Source organism: Lactuca serriola, chromosome 1, assembly GCF_051521515.1.
Source record: "Lactuca serriola cultivar US96UC23 chromosome 1, Lser_US96UC23_V15, whole genome shotgun sequence".
Taxonomy (NCBI): domain Eukaryota; kingdom Viridiplantae; phylum Streptophyta; class Magnoliopsida; order Asterales; family Asteraceae; genus Lactuca; species Lactuca serriola.
This window is the reverse complement of record NC_136408.1, coordinates 87,895,583-87,920,284: the sequence shown is the minus strand read 5'-3', so window position 1 is coordinate 87,920,284 and position 24,702 is coordinate 87,895,583. Positions and strand designations below refer to the sequence as shown.

Below are 24,702 nucleotides of genomic sequence, written 5' to 3'. Positions count from 1 at the left end.
ATCCCTGTACAAACGTATAAAAACATTTTACTATAACGAGAACTAAATTTCTGTAGGTAGAAACAATGAGTTTATCCATTTCTCTACAGTAAAGATGTTTCTTTAATTTGGACAACAATTATGTTTTCAAGATATCTAAATCCCTTAGGGTGTGACATATATATGTATTCATCAATATTACCTTGTAAGAAAGTTGTCTTGTCATCTATTTGTTTCGAATACAAATCTTTTATAGCAACAATGCTCAAGACTAACTTGATTATAATCATCTTTACTAGTGGAGAAAGGATTTTGTTCTCTTCTATTGTTAATTAGCCTTTTACTACAAATCTTGCATTGTACTTCTTTATGGCGTCATATTCCTTTTTAATGCTTAACGCCCCTTATTTTGTAAAGCTTTCTTTCTTGGTGCGAATACATACGATAATGTGTTACTCCATTGTGTTTTAAGTTACAATACCTCTCGTCTAAGGTCACCTTCATTCAAACACTTATTTGGCATAAAAAGTAGAAAAATTCATCTCTAACGAAGACACTAATTTAGCAACTTGTCAAATTACATCATCTGGTTCAACACTATTCATTATACTCACACATGCTCTCACATGGTTTGTTTTTAGAGAAAGGGTAAATGAAAGGAAAGGGAAAAAAGTAATTATTTTATTCATGTTATCAAGTTGAAAAGAAAAGAAAATGAAGATGGTGTATTTTCACTTTTCAGAGTTAGAGGAAAAGGAAAAAAAAAAAAAACAACTAATGATTAGTGGTAAAGAATATATGAATTAGGGTAAAATAGAAGTGACATTTTCGTCGTTATAAACTTTTGTGTTTACGTGAGAATGATGGGTTTCTCACTTACTTGTATAACTTAAACTCAAAAAGTTGATCCCCTAAAATTGGCAAAACCATCTTTTAATCATTGTGTTAGTCGTTTCTAATGATTTGATCGATGTAGGTCACCTCTATCTTCAACAATTCACTTTCTTTAACATCTAAAAGTTAGTGTTTTGAACAAACGAATAATACCATGTCAAAAGAATGGAAAATCTTGCTTGTATTCTAAGGATAACCAAACAATTTTATTCTTATTGGGCCCTCTAACTTTTTAAGGTTACGTGCACATATTGTTGTTTGAAGTACTAAATTTTTTGAAAAGTCGCGAATAATGCCCACGTAATTAGTTTTGAGTATGCAATGAAATATAACAGACTGAGGAAAGCAAAAACTCAAATTGAACAAAAAAAACATTTTTTTTGGCTCGGTTTGGTTTTTTATATAAAACCGAAAATAAATTAATAATATTAAAATACAAAAATTATGTCGTTTTATGTATATGTTTAATTGATTACTTTTGTTAAAAGTTAAAATGCTATCATGTGTTTATGATTTCTACTGAAAATTATTATATATAATAAAAACCAACTTCCTTATCCTTATGAATAGTATATTTTTATGTTTTTATAATTTGGCCACAATTTTTTTATATTATATTGTGGCCACAAATCTCCTTTCTTATTTCATACTTTGGCCATAAACCTTTCTTATTTGAAGAGATTTGATCCCTAGACTTTAATATATTGGCAATTTCCACCCCCTCACTTTGTAGAATGGCATGTTCCACCTCCTTACTTTGTAGAATGACACTTTCCACCCCTTTAATTTGTAGAATATCACTTTTACTCCCCCTTCCCCGTGAAAATTTGTATAGCCGCAATTTCCACCCCCTTCAACTTTTGTATATTGCCATGTTTGCAGGTTTGATCCCTAGACTTTTATACGTAAGCAAGTTTGGTCCCCTTGGAAACCATGCACATAAATGATAAAATGATGAATAGTAAAACTTTCATTTTGTATAACATAATAAGCAAAACCTCGTCTGTGTTCCCCACAAAACATGGAGAGACAATTTCTAGTTAATAATAACGTAGTTTTGTAATTATTATTAATGAAGAACAATCACAATACCCAACAATAACTTCGTAATCACCCAATCAAAGATGAGATTTTGATAATGCCTAAATACAATGTTCCTCATGTTGAAAACAATAAGAATCAACACACATAATCATACCTTCCATTTTCAAAGAAAAAACTTACTCATGTCTATGGCGCTTGTGGGACCGATGTTCCCTATCACCAGAACGAGAATGCCTCGTATCAGATCGATGATGATGATCATCATCATCATAACCTATTGATGTTGATGTTGATGATCTATGATGTTTATGTGAATCTCTTTCATCATCATACTCATAGTTTCGACTACTAGATCTTCTTTCATGTTCATGGCTATAGTTACTCCTCTTCTTGGATCCATATCCATCTTTGGTTTCCTCATATATGTGATCCCTACTACTCGATCTTTTTCTCTCATGTCTACTAGAACTTTTTCTATGCCTCTCTTCCCTATCTCTATCTACACTTGTTCTTTTCTTTCGAGGTGGTGATGGAACCTTCAAATTCCAATCATCATCAAATAATGTTTTCATATAGTTGAAAGATCGAGAAAAACATACCTCAAATCTTGACATGTAGTGGCCTTCTGGGGGAGGTGGGATCCCAAGTCGCTTCAAATCATCCAATGGAATCGGACGCCTTTATGCACAAAAAAATAAAAAATAAAGAAATGAATTACTATTATAGTTATCAACCAATTAGGTTATAGTTGAGATTTGAGAATGTCATACAATGGGGCACGAAAAGGTCTTTCTCTACCCCCAAATCGAAGCTGCCCGGATTCTTTCTTACCTCCAAGACCTCCTCCTGAGAGAATAGGAACTAAAGTTATCATATACTGTAAAATTAAATTCGGTCAGCAAGAAATGAACTGATTACTGACCTAATCTTCTTGGAATCCACCCTGGCATTAGTTGCTGCCTGTTATAATCAACTATGATTTCAGAATCATCAATAACTGAATGATGCGCCTTCTGGACATTGATAAAATGAGATAAAAGATCTTCAATCATCATGCGGATTTGATTCCACTGTTTTGTAGGTTTATGTGTGGTATTGTGTTTTAAGTAATGAATCAGTTAATTGTTACCTCATATGCTCTTTGCATTTCTCTTTCACTCTTGAATTCAACAAATGCATAACCTTGAGAGGCACCTGTAACTGTAAACAAGAAGCTAATATCATCACATATGCAACTCTTATGAAGTTTACATGGCACTTAATTAAAATTTGTATGTGTTACCAATATGTCTGACCAATCGCAAGTTCTTCACTGTGCCATATTTGCTCATAGCCTATCAAAGAAAAAAAATATATTCAATACTCTCAGATGTATCAAAATCTCACATGAATAACAAGATTGGGGAAGATCATTGAAGCATGGAGATTCATCCTTCTCCTAACAACTGATTTGGACAGTATGAATGACACTTAAATTTGATTCTTACTATCTTGTTCTTATGTACAGCTAAAGTCAATGGAAGTTGTGTAGATCATAGCAATGATTATGGATGAATGCAAACTGAAGAACCATGGAAATACTCATTGTTCTTATCATGCATTCTCTGTGTGCTTGTTTCTTATAGGACGTTTGTTCTCTGATCAGGCAGTGTATATTTTAATTGACTGATAAGATAAGATTTTGTTTCTAACTATTTTTGTGCTTATCGAAATTCAGTTTCCAACAACGAAAATGAACAGAACAATTGTCAACAAGGTAGGTCATCAAAAATCATTGATAAACAAGCACATTTTATAAGCAGGTTTTGCAATTGTGTAACCTACACCTACTACATGATGAATTATGGATTGAGTGATAATAGCTAGGGCAAAATCAAACCTTGCGAAGAGTATCTTCGGTGGTGAATTGAGAGAGGTGGCCGACGAAAACGGTGCAATAAGGATCTTCACCGATGACATTTGGATCACCGAACGGATCATCTGCGAGAGATTAAGGAGTTGAGTGAAGAAGAGATTTAAGGATGAAATTTAAAGTAAAAGAGGAAGATTATACAGAGGCCGGCGGAAGAACATAAGAGAGCTCTGTAGACGGCGTTATCGTGAAGAAGAATGTCGGTGCCATCGATGCTACCGGCTTGGATTGGGTGATAGGTCTGTGCGTAGAAGACGGAGTTCAATTTGCTGCTGTTAGTGTTGTTCTTGTTTCTGTTCATCGTGTTCATTTGGGCAAATCGCGGGAATAGCAACCTAATTTTACTTATATTTATACTTTTTTATATTAACCAAGTCTCTCTTTAAAACTTTGACATAAAATATAATTTTAATTTATAATTTTGAAATATGAAAAATATTTTAAACATTTTACTTTTTGTTCAAAAATTATAAAAACTTCAAAATATTACTCATAAGTCACAAACCAATGTTCAAAAATTATAAAAACTTAAAAAAAAAAAATGGAAGGTAGGATATTTTACCGGCGACCCTCCCCAAAATACGATCTGACTTGTTTTTCATACCTAGGGTCGTAGGATCGTACGATCATGATCGCGATTTTGATAACCATGATATTAACCATATACAACCTCAACTTTATTAAATTCTTTTTACTGTTTGCAAGTTTAAGATTTTATATGTTTGATATTATTAGTAAAAGAATAAGTATGTTGTTATTATGAATTACAAATTTGAAGCATGTTGTTATTAGTATGTAAAGGGTCATAAATTGTAGGGAAATAGACTTATCGGGGTAATTATTTTTCTTTTCTTTTGTATTTGGATAACTTTTTTTTTCTGTATATATCTAGGTAACGAATTTATTGGAAGTGTTCACATATGTGAAATAGACTTACCAAGGTAATTACATTTTCGTTTGTTCGCATTTGGATAACTTCTTTTTTTGTACACATCTAGGTAACGAACTTGTTAGAAGTGTTCACATATAACCATTATGACCACTTGTAACTTGCTACAGCGGGTCATAATGGTCATATGTGAACACTTCCAACAAGTTCATTACCTAGATGTGTATAAAAAAAAGAAGTTACCTAAATATGAACAAAACGAAAAAGTAATTACCATGGTAAGTCTATTTCCCTAAATTGTAAGGTAAAGAACTTTTGTAATTGTACATATTTAGTTTTGTATATTATTTACCATTGAACTTTTTCAGATCATTTAAAAAGACCGATACAACCGTCTATAGTGATTTTTGATGATATGACATTTTAAATGGTTTATAAATGCTCTAAAATAAATGATTTATATTCATCTTTAAAAGAGGAGTGGTTTTGTATCCTAGTCTTGATGGTCTACCGGACAATCTTCTTTTTTTTTGGCAAAAGTTTGTGATAGTCAACAATTGGCCACATAGAATTACCGTTAACAGGACCAATAAGTCAACTGCCAACTTCGACATACATAAGTCCTTATGTTTAGGTCAACACCAGATGCTTCTTCACATAACCTAACTTTATATTATTGATAACCACAAGACTAACCCCCCAATATATGTCTACAAAAACAATTATAAAAAATAGTTATAAAACTTATAATCACAGTTAAAATGAACACTAGTGATCATCTTTCTGATATATTCTATGAATGTATAACATATACATCACAAAGATCATGATCTCATCTAGAAATGAAAATTGTTGTATATACTTTATGTGCTAATCAATACAAAATAATAACACGTGTATATATATATATATATATATATATATATATATATATATATATATATATATATATATATATATAATAATGGTATCATATTCCAAAAACACATCCAATTTTTATCTTCTCTTCTCTTCTCTATCTAATCTCTTTTTCACCTTCAAAAACACAACTTATACTTATAAGTTATATCATCAATAATCTACTAACCAAAATACATTAAACCTCATGAACCAAATAACTCATATTTTTATTCAAATTATCTTCTTTCATTTCAAAAGTTAACTGTTGACTTAAGTAGGAAGAAGTGGTTGTCTTGCATCAGAATCTACACGATGACTAGCCTGAAAAAAAAAATAAAAAACAAGTGTTATAGATTTTATATATATGTACTCAAAATTATTTATTTAAAAAAAAAAAGCATTTTCACCTCCTCATTAGCACCTGCTGTCATATTAATGAACTTCGAGTCTTTTGACCTGTCACAGATTATTTATAAGTTCTCAAAAATCAATATATATAAGATTAAATGTTTGATGAAATTAAATATAATTTTAAAATATTGTTAACTTAATACTACCTGTTGTCGCTTTTAACAGGTTCCAACTCCATCACTCTGGTTTCTTCTTCCTTAACTTTTGAAATAGGGGCAAAGAACTGAATGTAGAAAAAGAAGCAAAAGTTGGTAGAATGTTTTTGAAAGGAATGGAATCTTGAATTCCAATTCCATCGAAATCCACATACCTGGTGCATTGAAATGAAAACAATAGAAATTCCAAGCATGAAATTTATAGTCAAAGTATGACCAAACAAAGCAGCAGATGCAAAGCCTGTGAAGATTGTTGCAACAGTTGATGAATATTTTTTTAAAATTGTATCTGCATGACACAAAAAAATTAAATAAATAAATAAATTATATTTTGGGTTTTTTTTGCTAGAAATATTATTTATTTATTTTACTTTACCTGCATATTTGAAGAAAAATGAGGATAAAATTCCTTGCCCTGCATTGTTTATGATCAAAAGCATTGTAGCTTTTGAATGTCCATGCAAAATATCAAAGCTTTCAGGGCCTAAAAAAATAATAAATTAATTGTTTTTCATTCTTTTGTTGTTCAAAGACTAAATTACCCTTTACTAATTTTATTCTAATTACCTTTGATAACAACTGTTCCAAGTATCCCAAGAAAATTGAATATAGCACCATATCCATACAAAAACAAATTCTGTAATCCAACAACAGGATATAAAATTACAACACAAAATATAAAAAAAAAATTACTAATACAATATTGAGATCACCTGAAGGTATATGCTTGTGTCATATTGACTTTTCAGTGCATATTCATTGAAGACAGAAGCCAAAGAAGGAACAGTCACCTATACATAACTTAAATTAATTAATATTTTTGTATATATATATATATATATATATATATATATATATATATATATATATATATATATATATATATATATATATATATATATATATATAGATAAATAATGCTAAAAAAAATACAGCTTACAAAAATGAATGTGTAGATATATGCACCCATTTCAAGTGGCACATCCATTCTACTACTTCCCTCAGGTAAAGCTTGCATTTGATTTATGCTGATTCCAATAAGCAACAGAGCAAGAGCCTCACACTAAAAAAAAACATTTGTATCATATGTTTTATGATCCTTTTATGATATATGTACAGAAATATTTACAGTTTGAATCTTTTAACAAACCTGAATAATGGAAAATTGACGCTTCATTATTATCTTTAACAAAATTGCAATTACCAAAACCTGCAAATTTCAGTTGATGATAGAATTAAACAAGAGAAACAATGAATGGATATAGAGTGTTAAAGATATGTTTAGAGTAACAATTACCTTCAGGTTGCTCAGCATCTTTACAGTTGCTGGATTGAAATAGAGCTATAAAAGAAAATTTTAGGTTATCTGGATATAAAGCTATTGATTATTGCTATTATTTCAACATATAAAAAAAACCTGCATGATGAACTTTAAGTAGTTATTGATAGCATAAAGAAGTGCTGGAACAGCAAGAAGCATGTTGTTGCGGGCTGATTGTACAAAAGTGGAGAATGAAAGAAGTGGTTTTTCTCCTATCTTCTGATTTCTAGCCTGAAAATCAACAATATTCAGCAATTTGTGTTCTATAAAAAGGTTTTTTTCAGGAGGAAAATCAATCAAAAAGAGCAATTTACCTGGATTAGAAGCATAACCAATGCAAAAATAACCTTTGCAATTTCAGTCAAGAAGTTAACACTGATGGGGCTAAACTTGAACTTCCCATCCACCTTGGAGATATACACCAATATTGGCTATAACAAGAAGATGAATTGATGAAACAGGAATACAGTGATTAGTTTATGCAACTTCAAGATATGGGATATAGATTATCATAGAACTCACCTGTAAACCAACTAACATACAGTCACCAACAACCAAGAGAACATTGAGTGCTCTGTGTTTCTTGGAGATCTTGCTCCGGTGTCTATCATAAGCCTTTGAGACAGCCTTCGTTGACACCAATTTGGAATGACAGACACTGCACTGTATCTCGATCATCCCGTTTTTCATAATACTGAATCTCCCTAACTTTTATGCCCTTTTCCTCTAAATTTCAAACCAAATCACCATTGATGGATCAATTACTCAAAATCCTCAATCGGAGACGTGTACGCTTGTTGTGCACATTGGATACATTTATGTAACTGCATAACCTCTTAAAACCAATTGATAAAATTTCCTACGATTAGGTAAACTTCAATTTCGCTCTCCGCAACTTGGATCATGCAACCTTATATCAAATTTGAGTTCCATCGCACGATAAATCAAATAAATTCAATCGTGAAACATTAGCAGGACCTCAATTTTATGATCTCTCAACACAATGGACAACGAGGAGGCATGGATACCCTTAGATCTGACCGGTCGGGTCGTCGGATTGCAACTGGGGACGCCTGAAATGAATCAAATGAACTGTACCTTAAACGCTTGAAATTAGGAGAAAAATACATAATCCAGTTCCCTAAGTTCTCCGGATAACGAAGAAGACTATGCAGAATTGCAGATAGATCGCGCAAGGGGTCTAATGGGGCTGAATTATGACAAATCAAGAGATTTGGGATCCGGTTGCTTCGAATTGTTGTGCTTTCTTCTCTCCCACCACAATGCCAACACTTGTGTTCCGTGTTTTGCTTTGAGTTTACAACACCATGATTTTAGCATGCATCGTAGGTCTCGACAGGAATATGTAAGAAAAAGACTAAACGCAAAATTGGTCACGTGGTTATCAAAAAAAATGCAAAATTGGTCATTGGTTATAAAAAAAAAAAAAAAAATTGTAGATAGAGTACAAAATCTTTTATCATTAAGATATGGTCCCTATCAAACTTAAAATAACGATTATACCCTTTTAATTTGTTTTTTACAACTTTTTTTATGTTTCAGCCTTTATTTTAATATTTTGATAATTAAAAAAATAAGAAAAACCTACCATACCCCCATTTCACCAAACCCCTATCCCCTCTCTCCTACACCTCTCTCTCTCTTTCACACATACACACACAACTCCTATTCATCGTCTTCTCCAAACCCACACCCCCTGTTTTCGCTCTTGTTGGAAACGTCCCCATAATGCACACTAAACCTAGGTACATCTTTCCTTCCCTCAACTCTCAATCTCTCCTGCATCGTGACCCACCTCCAAACCCTTCTTTCTCCCCTCTTTTTTGCCGATGGATCGAAGATTAAAAGAAAAGAGTAACAAGCGATTGAATGAGGTAAGAGATAGAGATCAAGTGAGGGAAAATGATGGAAGGCAGCAGCAATGTTGTTGCTGCCGGAGATGCAGAGGAACGAAAGCAAAGAGGATGCCATTGACGGAGGCAATGGTGGCTGGAGAAAAGGGTGACGATGGAGTTCAAGCCTGGACATAACACATGTCTCTCGTCCAGCAACATAAATCGACCTTCTTGCTCTCGTTCATTTCTTCTGAAAACCGATTCACACTAAATCAGTACCCCTCCAAGAAATGCAACCCCTTTTTTCTTCCTCAAAATCGATCGATGTTATGCACTAGGTTCGTTCCTTTTTGTCTAAAAATATATTACACAAAAACAAATGCAACCTCTCCTGGCGTTCCTTTTCCCTACTAAAAAATTGATTAACAACCTTCCTTCTTCTCTAGATCGATTAATCACCAGATTTTTTCTTTTTCCCTCCTTGGTTCGATCAAATTGATTTATGGTGGTTAACAGAGGTACGTTATAGTGGCGATAAAAAGGAGGCATAAGTGTGGGTTGTTGTGGTTAAGTTTAGGCTATAATGGTGGGATTATAGTTAAGGTTGAAGATGGGTGAAAGAGGCGAAGGTCAATGGTCGTGTTCTTGGGTGTCTCCAGTGGTGACTGGTGGCTTATTTGGGATGTGGTAGTGATGGGTGGTTTTTGAGTTTGGATTTGAAGAAGGGATGAAGTTGTGAAGGGAGTGGTGGAAGGTTCATCCATGGAGAGAGAGAGAGAGAGAGAGAGAGAGAGAGAGAGAGAGAGAGAGAGAGAGAGAGAGAGAGAGAGAGAGACGGTGGGGTGGGATGGCGTAGGTAGGTATTTTTATTTTTTTTAATCATTCTGATATTAGGAAAACATAAAAAAAAAGTGTAAAAAAACAAATTAAAAGGGTATAATCGTCATTTTAAGTTTGACATGGACCATATCCACACAAAATATCCGATTTTGGACTGATGGTGCAAGTTAAAAAGATTTTGGACTCTATCCACATTTTTTTTTATAACCACAGGGACCAAATTTGCAGTTTAGTCAAAGAAAAAAAAGATTTAGTATTATAAAACAGTTTTTTCGGATTAAATTTAAAAAAAAAAACTTATTATTTTATTTTTTAGATACGGACATTATAACAGCTTTACTATAATCTTTTTTTAAACAATTTTCTTGGAATAAATCTTCTAACTTTATTATTTTTTTGGAAAAAACTCTTATATTTGACGATTTTTTTTGGAAAAAGAAAAGTCGAAGGTTTTTCGGAAAATTTTTTGAGGGGTTTTATTGGAAAATTTTTTAGGGGTTTTACGGAAAAAGAGTTGTCTAAAACCGGAATATTTCATGTAAACTTATTAAAAATGTCAAATTGGAACATATATAGAAAATGTAAGGTCTTTTTTAGAAAAAAATGTTGAGGTTTAATCTTAGAAAAATCTTTTATATATATATATATATATATATATATATATATATATATATAACCGAAAAAAAGAGACAAACCTGCACCTTTAAACACAAATTTTATGACGTTTTATCTATTTTCTCACGGTACATTATTTCAAATGTAATTAGCTGATAATACAATTTCCTTCGCATAGGTTTAGGGTGACAATTCTTAACATCACACGACTCCGACATGCAAATAAACGAGTTTGGGTTAGTAATTTCAACCCGTTTAATTAAATTGGTTGAAACAACAAGATATGAAAATTAAAAAGACAATGTTATGTGAGTTTTGTAACTAAAGATAGTATTTTAGAAAAATATTTACCAAAATATGGTGGTTTTAAATATATTTACAAAAAAATGGAAAAGGTAGTTTTTATCTAGCCCCATTATATATACAATTAAAAGAAAATTAGCTTATGAATAGTAACGTTCATAAGCAGGTGAATTCTCCGGTTGCGGCTAAAAGTCTTCGGCTCCTCACTGCCTTTACCCTCCAATCGATCTCCTCTCCATATTGTTCCCATTATCTTCTATAAAGCCCATTGACGAACACACACAACTCTCCTTTTGTTTCGTTTTACCTCCAGTTGCGTCAAAGAAGAGATATAGGAGATGGAAGCCGGCAAAAGCGCCTTGATTTTTCATTCCTTGATCGATACTCCTGGAAGAATCTGATAATTGTTCTCCACCACTTCTCTGGCAATAGGAATCGTTGGCCAAAGTCTATCTCCCCTAAACATCCCATTTGAAAACAAGGTTCATTCATATACATTCATGTTTCCATTTGATTTAAGGTTCTTCTTCTTTTTGTTTACGGTTTTGATATTTCTGATGGAATTATCAGAAATAAATTGTCATTAGGAAAGATTCACAAAGTAGGGTTAATATTACATTTCATTGTTTGGGTGCAAACCCAATCCTACATTGTTAAAAAGAAAAATTAGATGTTAGCATATAAGGCAGTCGGTAATGATGGGTTTTTGGTAAAAAAAATAAACTAGAAAACAATTCCTAAGTTCACATGCAACCTACTTTGGATCTATGTTTTAACTATTGAACATACAACTTTGAATTGCAAAACAAGAACCCTAGAGGAGGTGACTATTTTTGAAATTCATAAACTAGGGTTAGGAGTTACATACCTTTCAATTGTTATAGCAAACAATTGACAATTCCCTTGATCTTGATCTTGATCTTCTTGGAAGCTTAGCACCACAAGTGTAATGCCTCTAATGGAATCAGACCCAAACTAGCAAGAAGGAAAGTAGAGGAGAGAGGGGAAGGAGTATGCAATTCGGCCAGGGTTTCTTCCAAAGAAATCAGTGTGTGTAAATGTGAACCAGGAGGCTCCTTAAATAGTTGAAGGATCTAGGGTTTAGGGGAAACCCTAGTTATCCTTTGCTTAGGGCCTAAGCAAAACCCAAGGGCCTTATCTTGGACCCCTTGGACGAATTCTCTAGGGTTTCCCCTAGGGTTTTCATCCACCTCCTTCCAAGGGGGTTCTGGAACCTTCCATTCAACTATCAGTTAATTGCAAACTAGTCCCTGCACTTTATAATTAATTCTTTTAACCCCAAAATTAATTCCAATTAATTTCTGGCTAACAATTAATTAAACATAATGATTTCTTATTAATATATTAATCTTTTAACATATTAATAAATTCATTTATATTAATTTATTACTCTTATAATAAATTAATATCTCTCCTTTCATAATTTCCTTGTCTGGTTGCTAGGTTTGAGGGCAACCCAAAAGGACTGTGCTGCTATCAATTCAAGTACATACCAATTATAGTTATGGGCTTAGACACCTAATCCAACAGTCTCCCACTTGGATAAGTCTGTAACTATAATTACTAGTATGCCTTCTAAATTTGACCAGCAAATTGTAGCTTCCAAAAAGTTGCTGCCGAACTCTGACCCAGTCAGTTACGTGTCCTAAGATAAGTGATCATATAATCCTTCATTCTGCTAGATATCCCCAGACAAAAGACATGGAATGTAATCAATCTCTTTTGTCCAAAATCTATGTTTCCCGATTCCTGATTTGTGATGATATAGGACTTCTAATCGAACACATCAATTCAGTCCTGGTTGGGCCCAGCACAAAAGTCAACATCAAATCATCGAGGGGCCCACAGATATCGCTTTTCCCATTAAGGCAAAAGGAACGAATAAACATTGACTCATATGTTTGTATCTTTTACTCATCAAACCATACATGAAAATACGTTTTATAACACCAAGTTACTGATGCGTTTTCGTATTACCAATGGCCGACTTGCAAATTACAACTCATATATCTCTGTTCCAAGATTATAGATATTATCGTCTCAGTATTACTCATGATGAATTCCATGAAGTAATACTCTGAGCGTGGGTTTATCCAATACTCAAATCTCACTCTCTGAGTACTCATGAACATTGCAGCAATTCTATTGCCATGTCAATCCTTAGACAATCTGCAATCCAATTCATGACAGTCTTAATTCACTACTTACTTCCAAAAGTACGAGAGACTGTGGAGTTTGAACAATCATATTATTCGGGAAGTAAAACATGCAAAATATGTAACATAACAATAAACAATTGACAAAAGGTAGTAAACCTATAAATAATACTTTATTATTTAATCACCAAAAGTCAATTACATTTACTTTGTTACAAGTTTCAGGACAAAACTAATCTAACTACTAAAACTAATATCATCTTTCAGACCTATGCTCCGAGCATGCTGAATATGCTTAACCCTACTCAAACCCTTTGTGAGGGGGTCTGTTGGGTTATCTTCAGATGATACCCTCTTTACAACAAGATGGCCTTCTTCTACTCTATGCCTGATAAAATGGTACTTTCTGTTGATATGTCTGGTTTTACCATGGTCTCTGGGTTCCTTAGTTAAGGCAACCGCTCCCTCATTATCGCAGAACAATTCTATAGGCTCCTGGATGGTTGGAACAACTCCGAGATCCCTGATGAAGTTCATCAACCAAGCTGCTTCTTTAGACGCTTCACTCGCTACTATGTACTCTGATTCACAAGTAGAATCAGCCACCGTATATTGCTTGGAACTTTTCCAAGTAACTGCTCCTCCATTCAATAGAAATACCCAGCCAGATTGAGAACGGAAGTTATCTCTATCCGTTTGAAAGCTGGCATCACTATAACCATCTACTCTCAAAGTATCATTGCCACCAAGTACAAGGACCCAATCCTTCGTTCTTCGCAAATACTTGAGTATATTCTTTACTGCTGTCCAATGAGCTCTACCCGGGTTTCCCTGATAGCGACTGACCATGCTCAAAGCAAATGCCACATCAGGGCGAGTACATGTCATAGCGTACATGATCGATCCGACAGCAGAAGCATAAGGTACTCGACTCATGTCTGCTATTTCCTCGTCTGTACTAGGGCATTGAGTCTTACTTAATTTTGTGTTGCTCTGGATAGGTAGCTCTCCCTTTTTGGAATTTTCCATACTAAACCTCTTTAGTACCTTATCCAAGTATGTGCTCTGACTAAGTCCAATTAGTCTCTTCTTTCTATCTCTCAATATTTTAATCCCAAGAATATAGGCAGCTTCTCCAAGATCTTTCATGGCAAAACACTTTCCAAGCCAAGACTTAACTTCGTTCAAGGTTGGAATGTCGTTACCAATGAGTAATATGTCATCGACATATAACACTAGAAAAGTTACTATACTCCTACTAGCCTTGGTATACACACAAAACTCATCTTCACTCCTAGAGAAACCAAACTCTTTGACTTTCTCATGGAAGCAAAGATTCCAGCTGAGAGATGTTTGTTTCAATCCATAAATGGATTTCTCAAGCTTACACACTCTATTGGGAAACTTTGCATCGACAAAACCCTCTAGATGATTCATGTAAACATCCTCAGCCAACTTCCCATTAAGGAAGGCAGTCTTAACATCCATCTGCCAGATTTCATAGTCATAAAAGGCAGCTATGGCGAGCAATATCCTGATAGATTTAATCTTGGCTACTGGTGAGAAAGTTTCATCATAGTCAACCCCTGGGGTTTGTGTAAAACCTTTCGCAACCAGTCTAGCCTTGAATGTGTGTACATTCCCATCCATGTCTGTCTTCTTCTTGAAGATCCATTTGCAACCAACTGTCTTACGACCTGGTGCATTATCAACCAAATTCCAAACTTGGTTGTCATACATGGATTTTATCTCGCTTTCCATTGCCTCTTTCCACTTGGAAGCCTCTGGGCCTGCCATTGCTTCCTTGTAAGATACTGGTTCATCTAAATTCACCAGTGTCCTATCACTGATGAATGTGTCACCGTCTAAAGTGATATGAAAACCATACAACTCAGGTGGCACACTCACCCTAGTGGATCTACGAAGACGTAATGATTTATCAACTAGTTCAATAGGAACTGTTTCCTCTGGTTGAGTGCTAGTGTCATCTAAGGTTCCTTCATTGGTTGACTCTTGAATCTCTTCAAGGTCAATTGTACTCCTACTGTCCTCTTTGGATATGAGCTCTCTTTCTAGAAAGACTCCTCTTCGAGCTACAAACACCACGTTCCCACTAGGTCTGTAGAACAAATATCCAAAAGACTGTTTTGGGTAACCAATGAAAACACATTTCTCACTTCTTGCTGCTAGCTTGTCGTGAGTCTCTCGTCTTACGAAAGCTTCACAACCCCAGACTTTAATATGTTCTAACGAGGGAACTTTCCCTGTCCACATTTCGTGAGGTGTTTTGGCAACCTTATTTGTTGGGACAAGATTTAGGATGTGGGCAGCTGTTTCTAAGGCATAGCCCCAAAAATGAATTGGAAGTGGAGCACGACTCATCATAGAACGAACCATGTCTAACAAGGTTCGATTACGCCTCTCGGCCACACCATTTAGCTGTGGTGTCCTAGGAGGAGTCAATTGTGAGACTATCCCACATTCCTTTAGATAGTCGTTGAACTCAATGCTAAGATACTCTCCGCCTCTATCGGATCTGAGTACCTTTATTTTCCTGCCTAATTGATTTTCGACCTCATGTTTAAACTCTTTGAACTTTTCAAAGGTTTCTGACTTATGTTTGATTAAGTATACATAACCATATCTACTATAATCATCAGTGAAAGTCACATAAAATCGATTAGCATCTCTTGTGGTTGATCTGAAAGGCCCACACACATCTGTGTGTATGAGATCCAACAGACCTTCACCTCTTTCACAAGACCCTGTGAATGGTGAATTTGTCATCTTTCCCAAAAGACAAGATTCACACAGATCATCTGATTTTAGGTCAAATGATTCCAAGACTCCATCCTTTTGGAGTTGGACTATGTGTTTCTTGTTAATGTGTCCAAGACGACGATGCCACAAGCATGTCTTGTCTACACTATTAGACAAGTCAATATTAAACACACTATTTCCTAAGCTATCAACACAAGTCACTGTTTCATACACACCATCACAAGGTAAAGCTTCAAACACAAAAACACCATTCTTGTAAACAGAAATTGAACCATTAAAATCATTAAAAGAGTATTTAAAACCTTGTCTGAACAATGCATGAAATGAAATAATGTTTCTCGTCATCTCAGACGAATAGCAACAATTCAACAAATCTAATCTAACATCATTACTAAGCAAAAGTTGATAAACTCCGATATTGGTTACTGGTGAAGACTTCTTGTTTCCCATGATCAAGTTTATCCTACCTCGCTCTATCTCCTCACTTTCCCTTAGCCCCTGCAAATCAGAACAGATGTCAAAACCACATCCTGTATCAAGGACCCATGAACGAGGAGATAATGAGTTATTAGAAGAAATAGTGTAAATACCTGCCGAAGATGGCTTCACTTTGCCATCTTTGATGTCCTGCAGATATTGTGGGCAGGTCCTCTTCCAATGCCCTTTTTGATTGCAGTAAAAGCAAACAGCTTCCTTTGGATCAGAGACATGGGGAATGGAAGCATTGGGCTTGGCTTCGGGCCATTGCTAGATGATCCTACTTGGACCTTTGCCTTCCAGTTTTACTTAGGAGGGCCTTTCCTCTTTTTCCCCTTTCCCTGTCCAATAGCTAGAACAAGAGCACTTGCAGGAGTGGAGGCTATACTTTTACCCTTCATCCCTGCTTCAGCAGTCTGCAACAAGTTGTGCAATTGGGCCAATGTCTGCTCAGTGTTGTTCAAATGGTAAGTTAAGATAAACTGACCATAACAATCAGGCAACGAGTTCAAGACCATGTCAATGGCCAATTCCTCATCAAAATGAATGTTGAGCTTGACCAAACGCTCTATGTAGCATTGCATTCTTTGCACATGAGATACAACCGACTCCCCCTCTTTCATCTTGCAAGCCATGAGTGACTTGACTACTTCAAACTTTTCTTGATGAGCTCGCTTATGGTACTTTTCCATAAGGTCCTTGTTCATCTCAAAAGGCCAGTAGTCCTCATAGTACCTTTTTGCAGTTCTAGGGACATAGTTCCGACAATGATGCATGCCACTTTGGTAGCATCATCATAGTGCTTCTTGTATGCAGCATACTCTTCGGGAGTGGCTTTGGACTCATCAAGTTCTTTGAGCTCCTTTTCAAGGACATACTCTTTGTCCTCGAATCTGAGCGCCATCTTGATGTTACGCATCCAATCGTTATAGTTAGAGTCGTCCATAACGACTTTGGCGCAAATGTTGAGTAAAAAGAAGTTGTGGCTGGAGGATGAAGAAGCAGAAGTGTTTCCAGGAGTAAACATCTGAAAAGAAGGATAGTTTTAGTTTAGATTTCAAGACACCTCGGTATAATAACCCAAAGATATCATATCAAGGTTAGGACCCAACTATGACGATTTACAACTTAGAAATGGGATGCCGAGATCCAATTTCAAATCTCATAAAGGTAGGTAAATGACGATTCACCAATTCCACCATTACACAAAATAAACGAAATGAAATTCCTAATTCTTTTGAGACACATTAAAACTATTTAATGGCATGTTTTAATCTCGGATTATGCTCTACTATTTGTGACTGGGATACCGAGGATCACAAACTAGATGTGAATAACCATGCAAATGTGCTTGGTAACCTTATTGTCTTTATCATTAACTATTGATGTGCCGGTAAACCACATACGCTCCATCAAAATGATAATTATAAGATACCCATTACTACTCTTTATTAGTGCCTTTTTGGAGTCCATGCTGACAAAATTTGAGGCCCATTTGAGAAACCGTTTTTGAATTTGAGAATTGCAGCTTTGTCATCAGGATGACAACGGTTGGCTAATGCCATCATTGGCATCAAAAAGAAGAGAAAAATTAGCAACATGATCATTACATGAATAGTGGGTTGATGAATGATGATAGGAGATATATTATAGATTATAAATGGATGGTCATGTTCATTTTATAGATGTGTTGAAATGTTGAATATTGTCGAAATCATTGATTGCAAAAGTTTGACTTTGATGTATTGTATGTAGGGGCGGAACGTCTCTAGGGCCTGGCCCCCCTGATTTTTTTACTTGCTATTTGTACTGTATACATATGGATTTAATCTTATTTCTTTAAACTATCTTTTGGCCCCCACGTTTATGATGCAAGGTCATGAAAAAAAAAATATAGACCGATTAACTCCAAGAAAAACACAAAATCTTATTTTTATAAATTATTTGATTCATCACAAAATCTTATTTTTATTAATTATTTGATTCATCGTGTAACTACTAAATTAGTAAACTAAATAAAGTTATAATCCAAAGGATCAATGAAAAATAATCATGTTACACTAAATTAGTAAACTAAATAAATTATAATCCAAATCAATGAAAAATAATCAAAACCAATCCTCGTACTCGGATGCCAACCGAGGAAAACTTAAAGAGCTATAAAAAATCAAAAAACTATTTTAAAGTACAAGTTCTTGACCCAATCTTTGAAAAAATACAAAACTCTAAAAAAAGGAAGCATCGTTGCTGCCGGAAAAAAGAACTGCCCATCGGAGATATCACATGCACCATAGTGCTTACCTCCGCCAGATTTCTCACCAGAAATATATTATCGTTGGCCGATTGCTACTTCTTAGCCTTCTTCTCTGTTCACCGATTACTCCTCCTTGGTCAATGTCTCTTAACTATTGTCTGATTAGTCCTCTCTATGGTTCTTTGACTGCTACTCCGACAGAAACTTTCGTTGGCGGTGCTTCCTTCCGGCATCTTCTCTCCTTCAAACCTTTGTGATCTTTATCTCTTATTTCTGGTTTTCCCTTTCTCGAAATTGTAAGTGTCTCTCTTATTTCTTTTAAGTCTTTCTATTTCTTTTTCTTTGTTTCTTTCTCTCCCCAGATAAAAATGATATGATAGAGTCTAGATTAGAAAGACATATTATTAGGATATCTATACTAGGGTACTTGTTAAAACTTTAAAAAAGACTACAACTTTTATTTACTGTTTCTAATTTATGAGTTCTTATTTAGAATGCTACAATAATCCTTCAAAGTGTACTTATAAATTATTATTTTTATTTTATTATCTGTTAAATACTAGTATTAGTTAAAATGGTGGTATGTAGTGTATAGTAAAATGGAAAAAAAAAAAATCAACTATTAAGCTTTAATTTATATAGATTTTGGTTATGACCACCCCATTTTTTATAGTCGTGTTTATAGTCGTGTTCCGCCCCTAATTGTATGTAAAATAAGACGTATAAATGTCAAATTATCGCTATCAGGAAATAATGGTGGGATAATAGTGAGCATCCAATGCATTTGGAGCCACTAGATATCTCCCTAATAAATTTTGAAATAATTAAACTTTTTAAAATAATGTGTACGTAACTACATATATTCTGCCGACTTGAAAATTTGACAAAAACAAAAATTAAAGAAATAAACAACAAATTTCCGACACGTGTTTTTTTCATGTGATCATCATTTGCATGGAGCGAGTGGTGATCCACACAAACATCGATTATGCAAGAACGAAGTGTTATCCAATCCTTCATATTTAAGTTTCCATGGCGAAGGAATCTTCCCACATAATCTATTGTAACTCACATTCACATACTGTAAATCAATAGCTTCCATTATTTGAGATGATATCTTCCCGTATATCTTGTTATGTGATAAATCCAAATACACCAACCCGTGGGTCATGAAACTCACTGGTGATAAATCAAACTCGAAATTGTTTCTCGAGATATCAAGAACCCACGTATTTTTCAATGCACCAAACAACATCGAAGCATCTCCTGACAAGTTGTTCCTCGATACATCAAACCGGTTGAAGTTCGTGTTTCCAACAGATTTAGGTATCTCACCAGAGAGCATGTTATAAGATAAAATCAATGATAGGGATCCTTGCGAGTTTGGAGATACAAGATGACCGAATGACTCAGGAATTGACCCGGTGAGTCTATTACGACTCAGGTCTAGTCTGATCAGATGTGGGAGAGTGGCTAGAGACGATGGGATTAGACCTGATAAATTGTTATAAGAAAGATTAAGAATCCATACATTTTTGAGCTCTGAAAGAAACGGAGGCACGTTGCCGGAGACGTTGGTCCAACTGATTTCAAAAGAGTCGACATATTTCAGTTTTGTCACACTTTGTGGGATTTCACCAACAAGGAACGGCATCTTGGTAATTAGAACTGTGTTTAAATATGTCAAATCACCAATGGAATCTGGGATTGTGCCTGCGAGGTTAGAGTGGGTGAGAACAAAGCGTATGACACGATGTGTGGTTTGGTCACAATCAAATATGTCACAACAATCGCCATCTGAGTTCCACATTGGTAAGTTTTTTTTGAATTTGAGAACTGCTGCTTTGTCATCAGGGTGACAGAGCTCGGCGGATGAGGCGATTGGGGACAAAAGGAGGAGAAGAAGTAGGAACATGAGTATACGAGTGGCTTGATGATTTGATAGGAGAGAGGTTATGGATTTGAAATGGATAGCCAGGCTCTTTTTATAGATTTGCTCAAATATTGGCTCAAGTCAAATTTGGTGAACTTCAAATTTTGACTTTTATGTTTTTGTATCTTTAGTTAAATCAAAATACAAATAAATAGTTTATTCTCGACCTCACATGCGGTCTAAAAGATTGATGAGAGGGATGTTATTCAGGTCGGAAGCTGAACCTGAATAAATCGAAAATCGAATAAGACTATTTAGTGGAATCGAAAAGTGGACCAATTAAATTACTACAGGTTCGGTTCAGTATTAATCAGTTCGGTTCGGTTATTACATGAATAAACCGAATAACATTTATAATATAGTTAAGGACCGAATAGTACAGAAAGAACCGAATAATCCAAATAAACCGGATAACATTTATAATAATCAAAGGAAGTCAAATTATTTAAATTCAAATGTGGATCGAAAGATCGAACCATAGCTCTACAAAAATTGGAATTTTTTCTAACGGGAGACAAAACATCTCGAATATATGTAGAATATATTACAATAAAGTAAATGTTAGTTTAAAAAAAACAACTTTAATACCCCCTGTTTAGGAGATTGTATCTCATTGAATATACAACCAAAAAATGCAAATAACTATGTAAACAATAGTTTAAATTGTTAACCACGAGCTGTAAAAAAATCAGGCAAATCGGACAAATAACGAAGACACTATGACAGTTCAAAGTTGTCATAAAATTCTACAAACATGCTTAAACATTAAACTTAGCTTCAATACCTCATGTTTACGGGTCTATATCCCATTGAATATATAACCAAAAAATGCATGTAAACTATGTAAACAGTAGTTTAAGTTGTAACCTACAAGCTGAAAAAAAAAATCGGACAAATAACGAATACGTTATGACAGTTGAAGTTACCTTCAAAATTACAACTTTTCAATTTTCGGTTCGGTCCTTTAGGCCTAATTAAGATTTTATTCGGGTAACCTATTGAATAACCCGAGAACCGAATAAGCTTAAAATATATACCTGGGAACTGGCCCAAATAGCTTATTCGGTCCTAATTCAGTTCGGTTCAGGTTTCAGTTTCGATTCGGGTTTTCTACCCAAACGACTATACCTAGAGCATTATGTCGCGTTCACTTTTCTAGGTTAGAAGGTGGAGAGTAAAGTAAAGGTTATTATCATAAAAAAAAACTATATATAGTAAATCCAAAATTTGATCCAGGTGTTTTTGTAAAAAACTGTGGATAAGATTTAAAATCTTTTTAATTTATATCGATTAAAAGTTCGAAGTTAGAATAAAGTTAAGGTTATTATCATAAAAATCTTTAGATCAAACTGAAAATTTTGTATATGTGTTTTGGAAAAAAGTGTTGATGAAATGTAAAATCTTTTTTGTGGATATCGTTTCTGAAAAACTAAAAAAATGTCTTTTTTTATTTCTTTTTTTATATATATTTTAAATATTTTCTTGATATATTTTAAAAAAATAGATTCACCCACATCTCTCTCTCTCTCTCACACACACACACAATGTGTGTGTGTGTGTCCATTTATGACTTCCTTGACCTTGAGCTGGTTCCGGTTATGGTTGTTTAGTTTCGCCGATCCTTTAGTTTCACGGTAATACTCTTCGCTGTCAAAAGTTAAAAAGAATATCAGCGATGAACATTTTGATCAAACAAAAAATCGATTAAGGTAAAGTAATTCACATAATTAATAGGAAAAAGTCTAGATCAAATAAAAAACCTACAAATAGGTGCATACATATTTCGTTTCTTAAACTATATGAGTTCCCTTTTCAAAACAAACCTCTAAACTCAGATTCATACAAAATTCATCATAAACCTTGAATTTCCTCAACAATAAACAAAAAAATTAAGTAAAATAGGCAAATAAATTAGATTATGCTTCCATTAACACTTTCATTTGACTTGGTCACTTAACAATAATCACATTACAATGGATACCAAAGAAAAAAATGATAATCCTTTGACATAATGTAGATTCGATTTCAGATCGATGTTATATTTATGATTCTAGAGTTATGGAGAAGAGATCTACTGATTTTTCTAGGTTTTTGATTTCTTGAACTTGGAGTTTTCTAGTGATGATTATGGGTTCTTGAACATGTATTTTTTATTTTTGGAGAAAATTGTGGGCTTTTTGATTTTTCTGAGTACTTAAACATGGGTTTTTGGGTTCTTGATTAACTGAGTTTCCCTAAGGTTTCGATCTTTAACCAATACTTTTTCCGCTATGTAGGTGCAAGTACATCATCCCAAGGTAGTCTTAGATGGGGTTATTGAATCCTCTAACAAAATATCCAAATCCTATTTTTTTTCTCACATTCTCCTCCAACGTTATCCCATTTCTACCCCAACCTTAGGAGATATGAATAATATTCATTCAAATACGGAGGAACACTATTCATTTCTCCAAAAATGTGTCTTGGTCTTTGTGAACAAACAAGAGAAAGAGATGGTATTTGTTGCTTCATCTTTGTGTTTTTTTGTTAACCACCTACAATCAAACGAAAGAAAAAGGGGAAAGAATGAGAAATAGACATAGGTAAGAGGTTGCAATTAACATATTGAGGGAGAGAGTGGAGAATGACAAATAGACGTACAAAGTCTTGCTAAGTGATATGTGCGAGATGTCGAATGCAGCGATGTGTCATAATATTTTTATTTTTCAAAAAATGAAAAACATTTAGTCTATCTATATGGCTCTAGTTGGACTATCTCAGTTGGACTATCTCGTTCCAATCTCTCCTAGTAAACTAATAAATAAAGAGCATATATCTTTTCTTAACAAATCATTTAGTTTAAAGAGCCATAATAATAATAATAATAATAATAATAATAATAATAATAATAATAATAATAATAAAAAGGACCATTTAAAACCAAATACACAAGTTGGTTAGTTTTAATGGTCTTAACCCTTTCTAAAAAAAATTAAACTTTACACCTTTTAATGAATCTTTTTACATTTTCTATATTGAAAGTAGGCAAAATTAAATAAATGGTCCATGTGGTTTAGTGAAATAGGCACATATACTTATACTTTAAGAAAATGAAAATCCAGGTCCTTATGTTTTCTCGATATTAAGTAAATAGTTCATTCGACACACGACGTTAAAAGGTACCGTTAATTTTCTATGAAATGAAATTTTAACCATATAATTTTTTCATAATTTTTATGTTTGTGTAACGTTCGATTCCAGATATGTTCTTGTTTGGTCCCCTAAGTTTGAAAATATTGCGAAAATGGCCCCTCGTACGTTGGGCGTACGTTTGGTATGCTTAGCGTACATCTGCGTTTGGAGTTGGGGAACTTAACCACTTATGCTGAGCATACGTGGTGTACGCGGGGCGTACGACAGCCAAGAACAAAACCTAATTTTTACGGCATGAGCCCTATTTAAACATCATTATGGCCTTTGGACACCTACCCTCATCAACCCCCATTGTTCATTTCGTTCCATTGAAACCCTAGTTCATCCTTTGAGTGTTCTTGAGCTTGGAAGTGATTTTTGTGGCATTTTTGTGTGTATTCAAGAAGAAGGAACTTGGAGACCAAGCATTTATTGAGGTTGAGCTTCTAGATCTAGAGTCTCCATCAACTTTGGGAGCTTTTGAAGGTATAAAGTTCTTACATTGATGATTCATTTTGATAGTTAGAGTTTACGGCTTGTTTATGAACTTTATTTGGTCCCGTGGGTTCTCTTTGTGAGTTTGGGAAACTCCAGGAGTTAGAGGTGTTAAATCTCAGTCCATTTGATGTTATAGATGCATAAAAATGTCATCTTGATGGTTGTTATTGGCCCATGCAAGAGTTTATGTCCTTTTTATGAGTATTGTTGGACAAAAATGGATGTTGGATCCTATTAAGACATGTTAAGGTATAAAGTTGCCAACTTTATGTATTAGAACCCCAAAATGGGC

At 34.2% G+C, this 24,702-nt stretch overlaps 3 protein-coding genes across 4 annotated transcripts; all 3 read right to left on the bottom strand.

Annotated features, from left to right (window-relative positions):
• Positions 1-1,980: 1,980 nt before the first annotated feature.
• Positions 1,981-4,173, bottom strand: LOC145094596 (RNA-binding (RRM/RBD/RNP motifs) family protein). Its single transcript, XM_079032737.1, has 8 exons — positions 3,971-4,173; positions 3,797-3,897; positions 3,200-3,251; positions 3,047-3,117; positions 2,840-2,930; positions 2,688-2,763; positions 2,517-2,595; positions 1,981-2,453 (listed from the first exon to the last, which is right to left on the bottom strand). Exons 1-8 carry the CDS (start codon positions 4,137-4,139, stop codon positions 2,094-2,096), a joined length of 999 nt encoding a protein of 332 aa, XP_078888863.1. The 5' UTR covers positions 4,140-4,173; the 3' UTR covers positions 1,981-2,093.
• Positions 4,174-5,598: 1,425 nt separating this feature from the next.
• On the bottom strand, positions 5,599-8,967 carry LOC145094578 (CMP-sialic acid transporter 2-like). 2 transcript variants are annotated; one of them, XM_079032729.1, is made up of 13 exons: positions 8,028-8,967; positions 7,820-7,936; positions 7,602-7,736; positions 7,482-7,526; positions 7,335-7,394; positions 7,125-7,247; positions 6,898-6,975; positions 6,752-6,821; positions 6,561-6,629; positions 6,340-6,473; positions 6,176-6,252; positions 6,026-6,074; positions 5,599-5,939 (listed from the first exon to the last, which is right to left on the bottom strand). In XM_079032729.1, exons 1-13 carry the CDS (start codon positions 8,193-8,195, stop codon positions 5,889-5,891), a joined length of 1,176 nt encoding a protein of 391 aa, XP_078888855.1. In that variant the 5' UTR covers positions 8,196-8,967; the 3' UTR covers positions 5,599-5,888. The 2 variants fall into 2 exon arrangements, with proteins under 2 accessions (XP_078888855.1, XP_078888849.1); XM_079032723.1 differs by having other exon boundaries at positions 6,561-6,668; positions 8,028-8,965.
• A 10,561-nt stretch (positions 8,968-19,528) lies between these two features.
• Positions 19,529-20,844, bottom strand: LOC145069908 (polygalacturonase inhibitor 2-like). Its single transcript, XM_079016850.1, has one exon. It carries the CDS (start codon positions 20,721-20,723, stop codon positions 19,755-19,757), a length of 969 nt encoding a protein of 322 aa, XP_078872976.1. The 5' UTR covers positions 20,724-20,844; the 3' UTR covers positions 19,529-19,754.
• Between the last annotated feature and the right edge of the window lie 3,858 nt (positions 20,845-24,702).

Coding starts and splice junctions, on each gene's coding strand:
- LOC145094596 (XM_079032737.1), bottom strand. CDS start 4,139: ATGAACACGATGAACAGAAACAAGAACAACACTAACAGCAGCAAATTG. Junction 3,898..3,970: donor ATGTTCTTCCGCCGGCCTCT/GTATAATCTTCC, acceptor AATCTCTCGCAG/ATGATCCGTTCGGTGATCCA. Junction 2,931..3,046: donor AAATGCAAAGAGCATATGAG/GTAACAATTAAC, acceptor ATCAATGTCCAG/AAGGCGCATCATTCAGTTAT.
- LOC145094578 (XM_079032723.1), bottom strand. CDS start 8,195: ATGAAAAACGGGATGATCGAGATACAGTGCAGTGTCTGTCATTCCAAA. Junction 6,976..7,124: donor ATATCTACACATTCATTTTT/GTAAGCTGTATT, acceptor AGTTATGTATAG/GTGACTGTTCCTTCTTTGGC. Junction 6,075..6,175: donor CCTGTTAAAAGCGACAACAG/GTAGTATTAAGT, acceptor AATCTGTGACAG/GTCAAAAGACTCGAAGTTCA.
- LOC145069908 (XM_079016850.1), bottom strand. CDS start 20,723: ATGTTCCTACTTCTTCTCCTCCTTTTGTCCCCAATCGCCTCATCCGCC.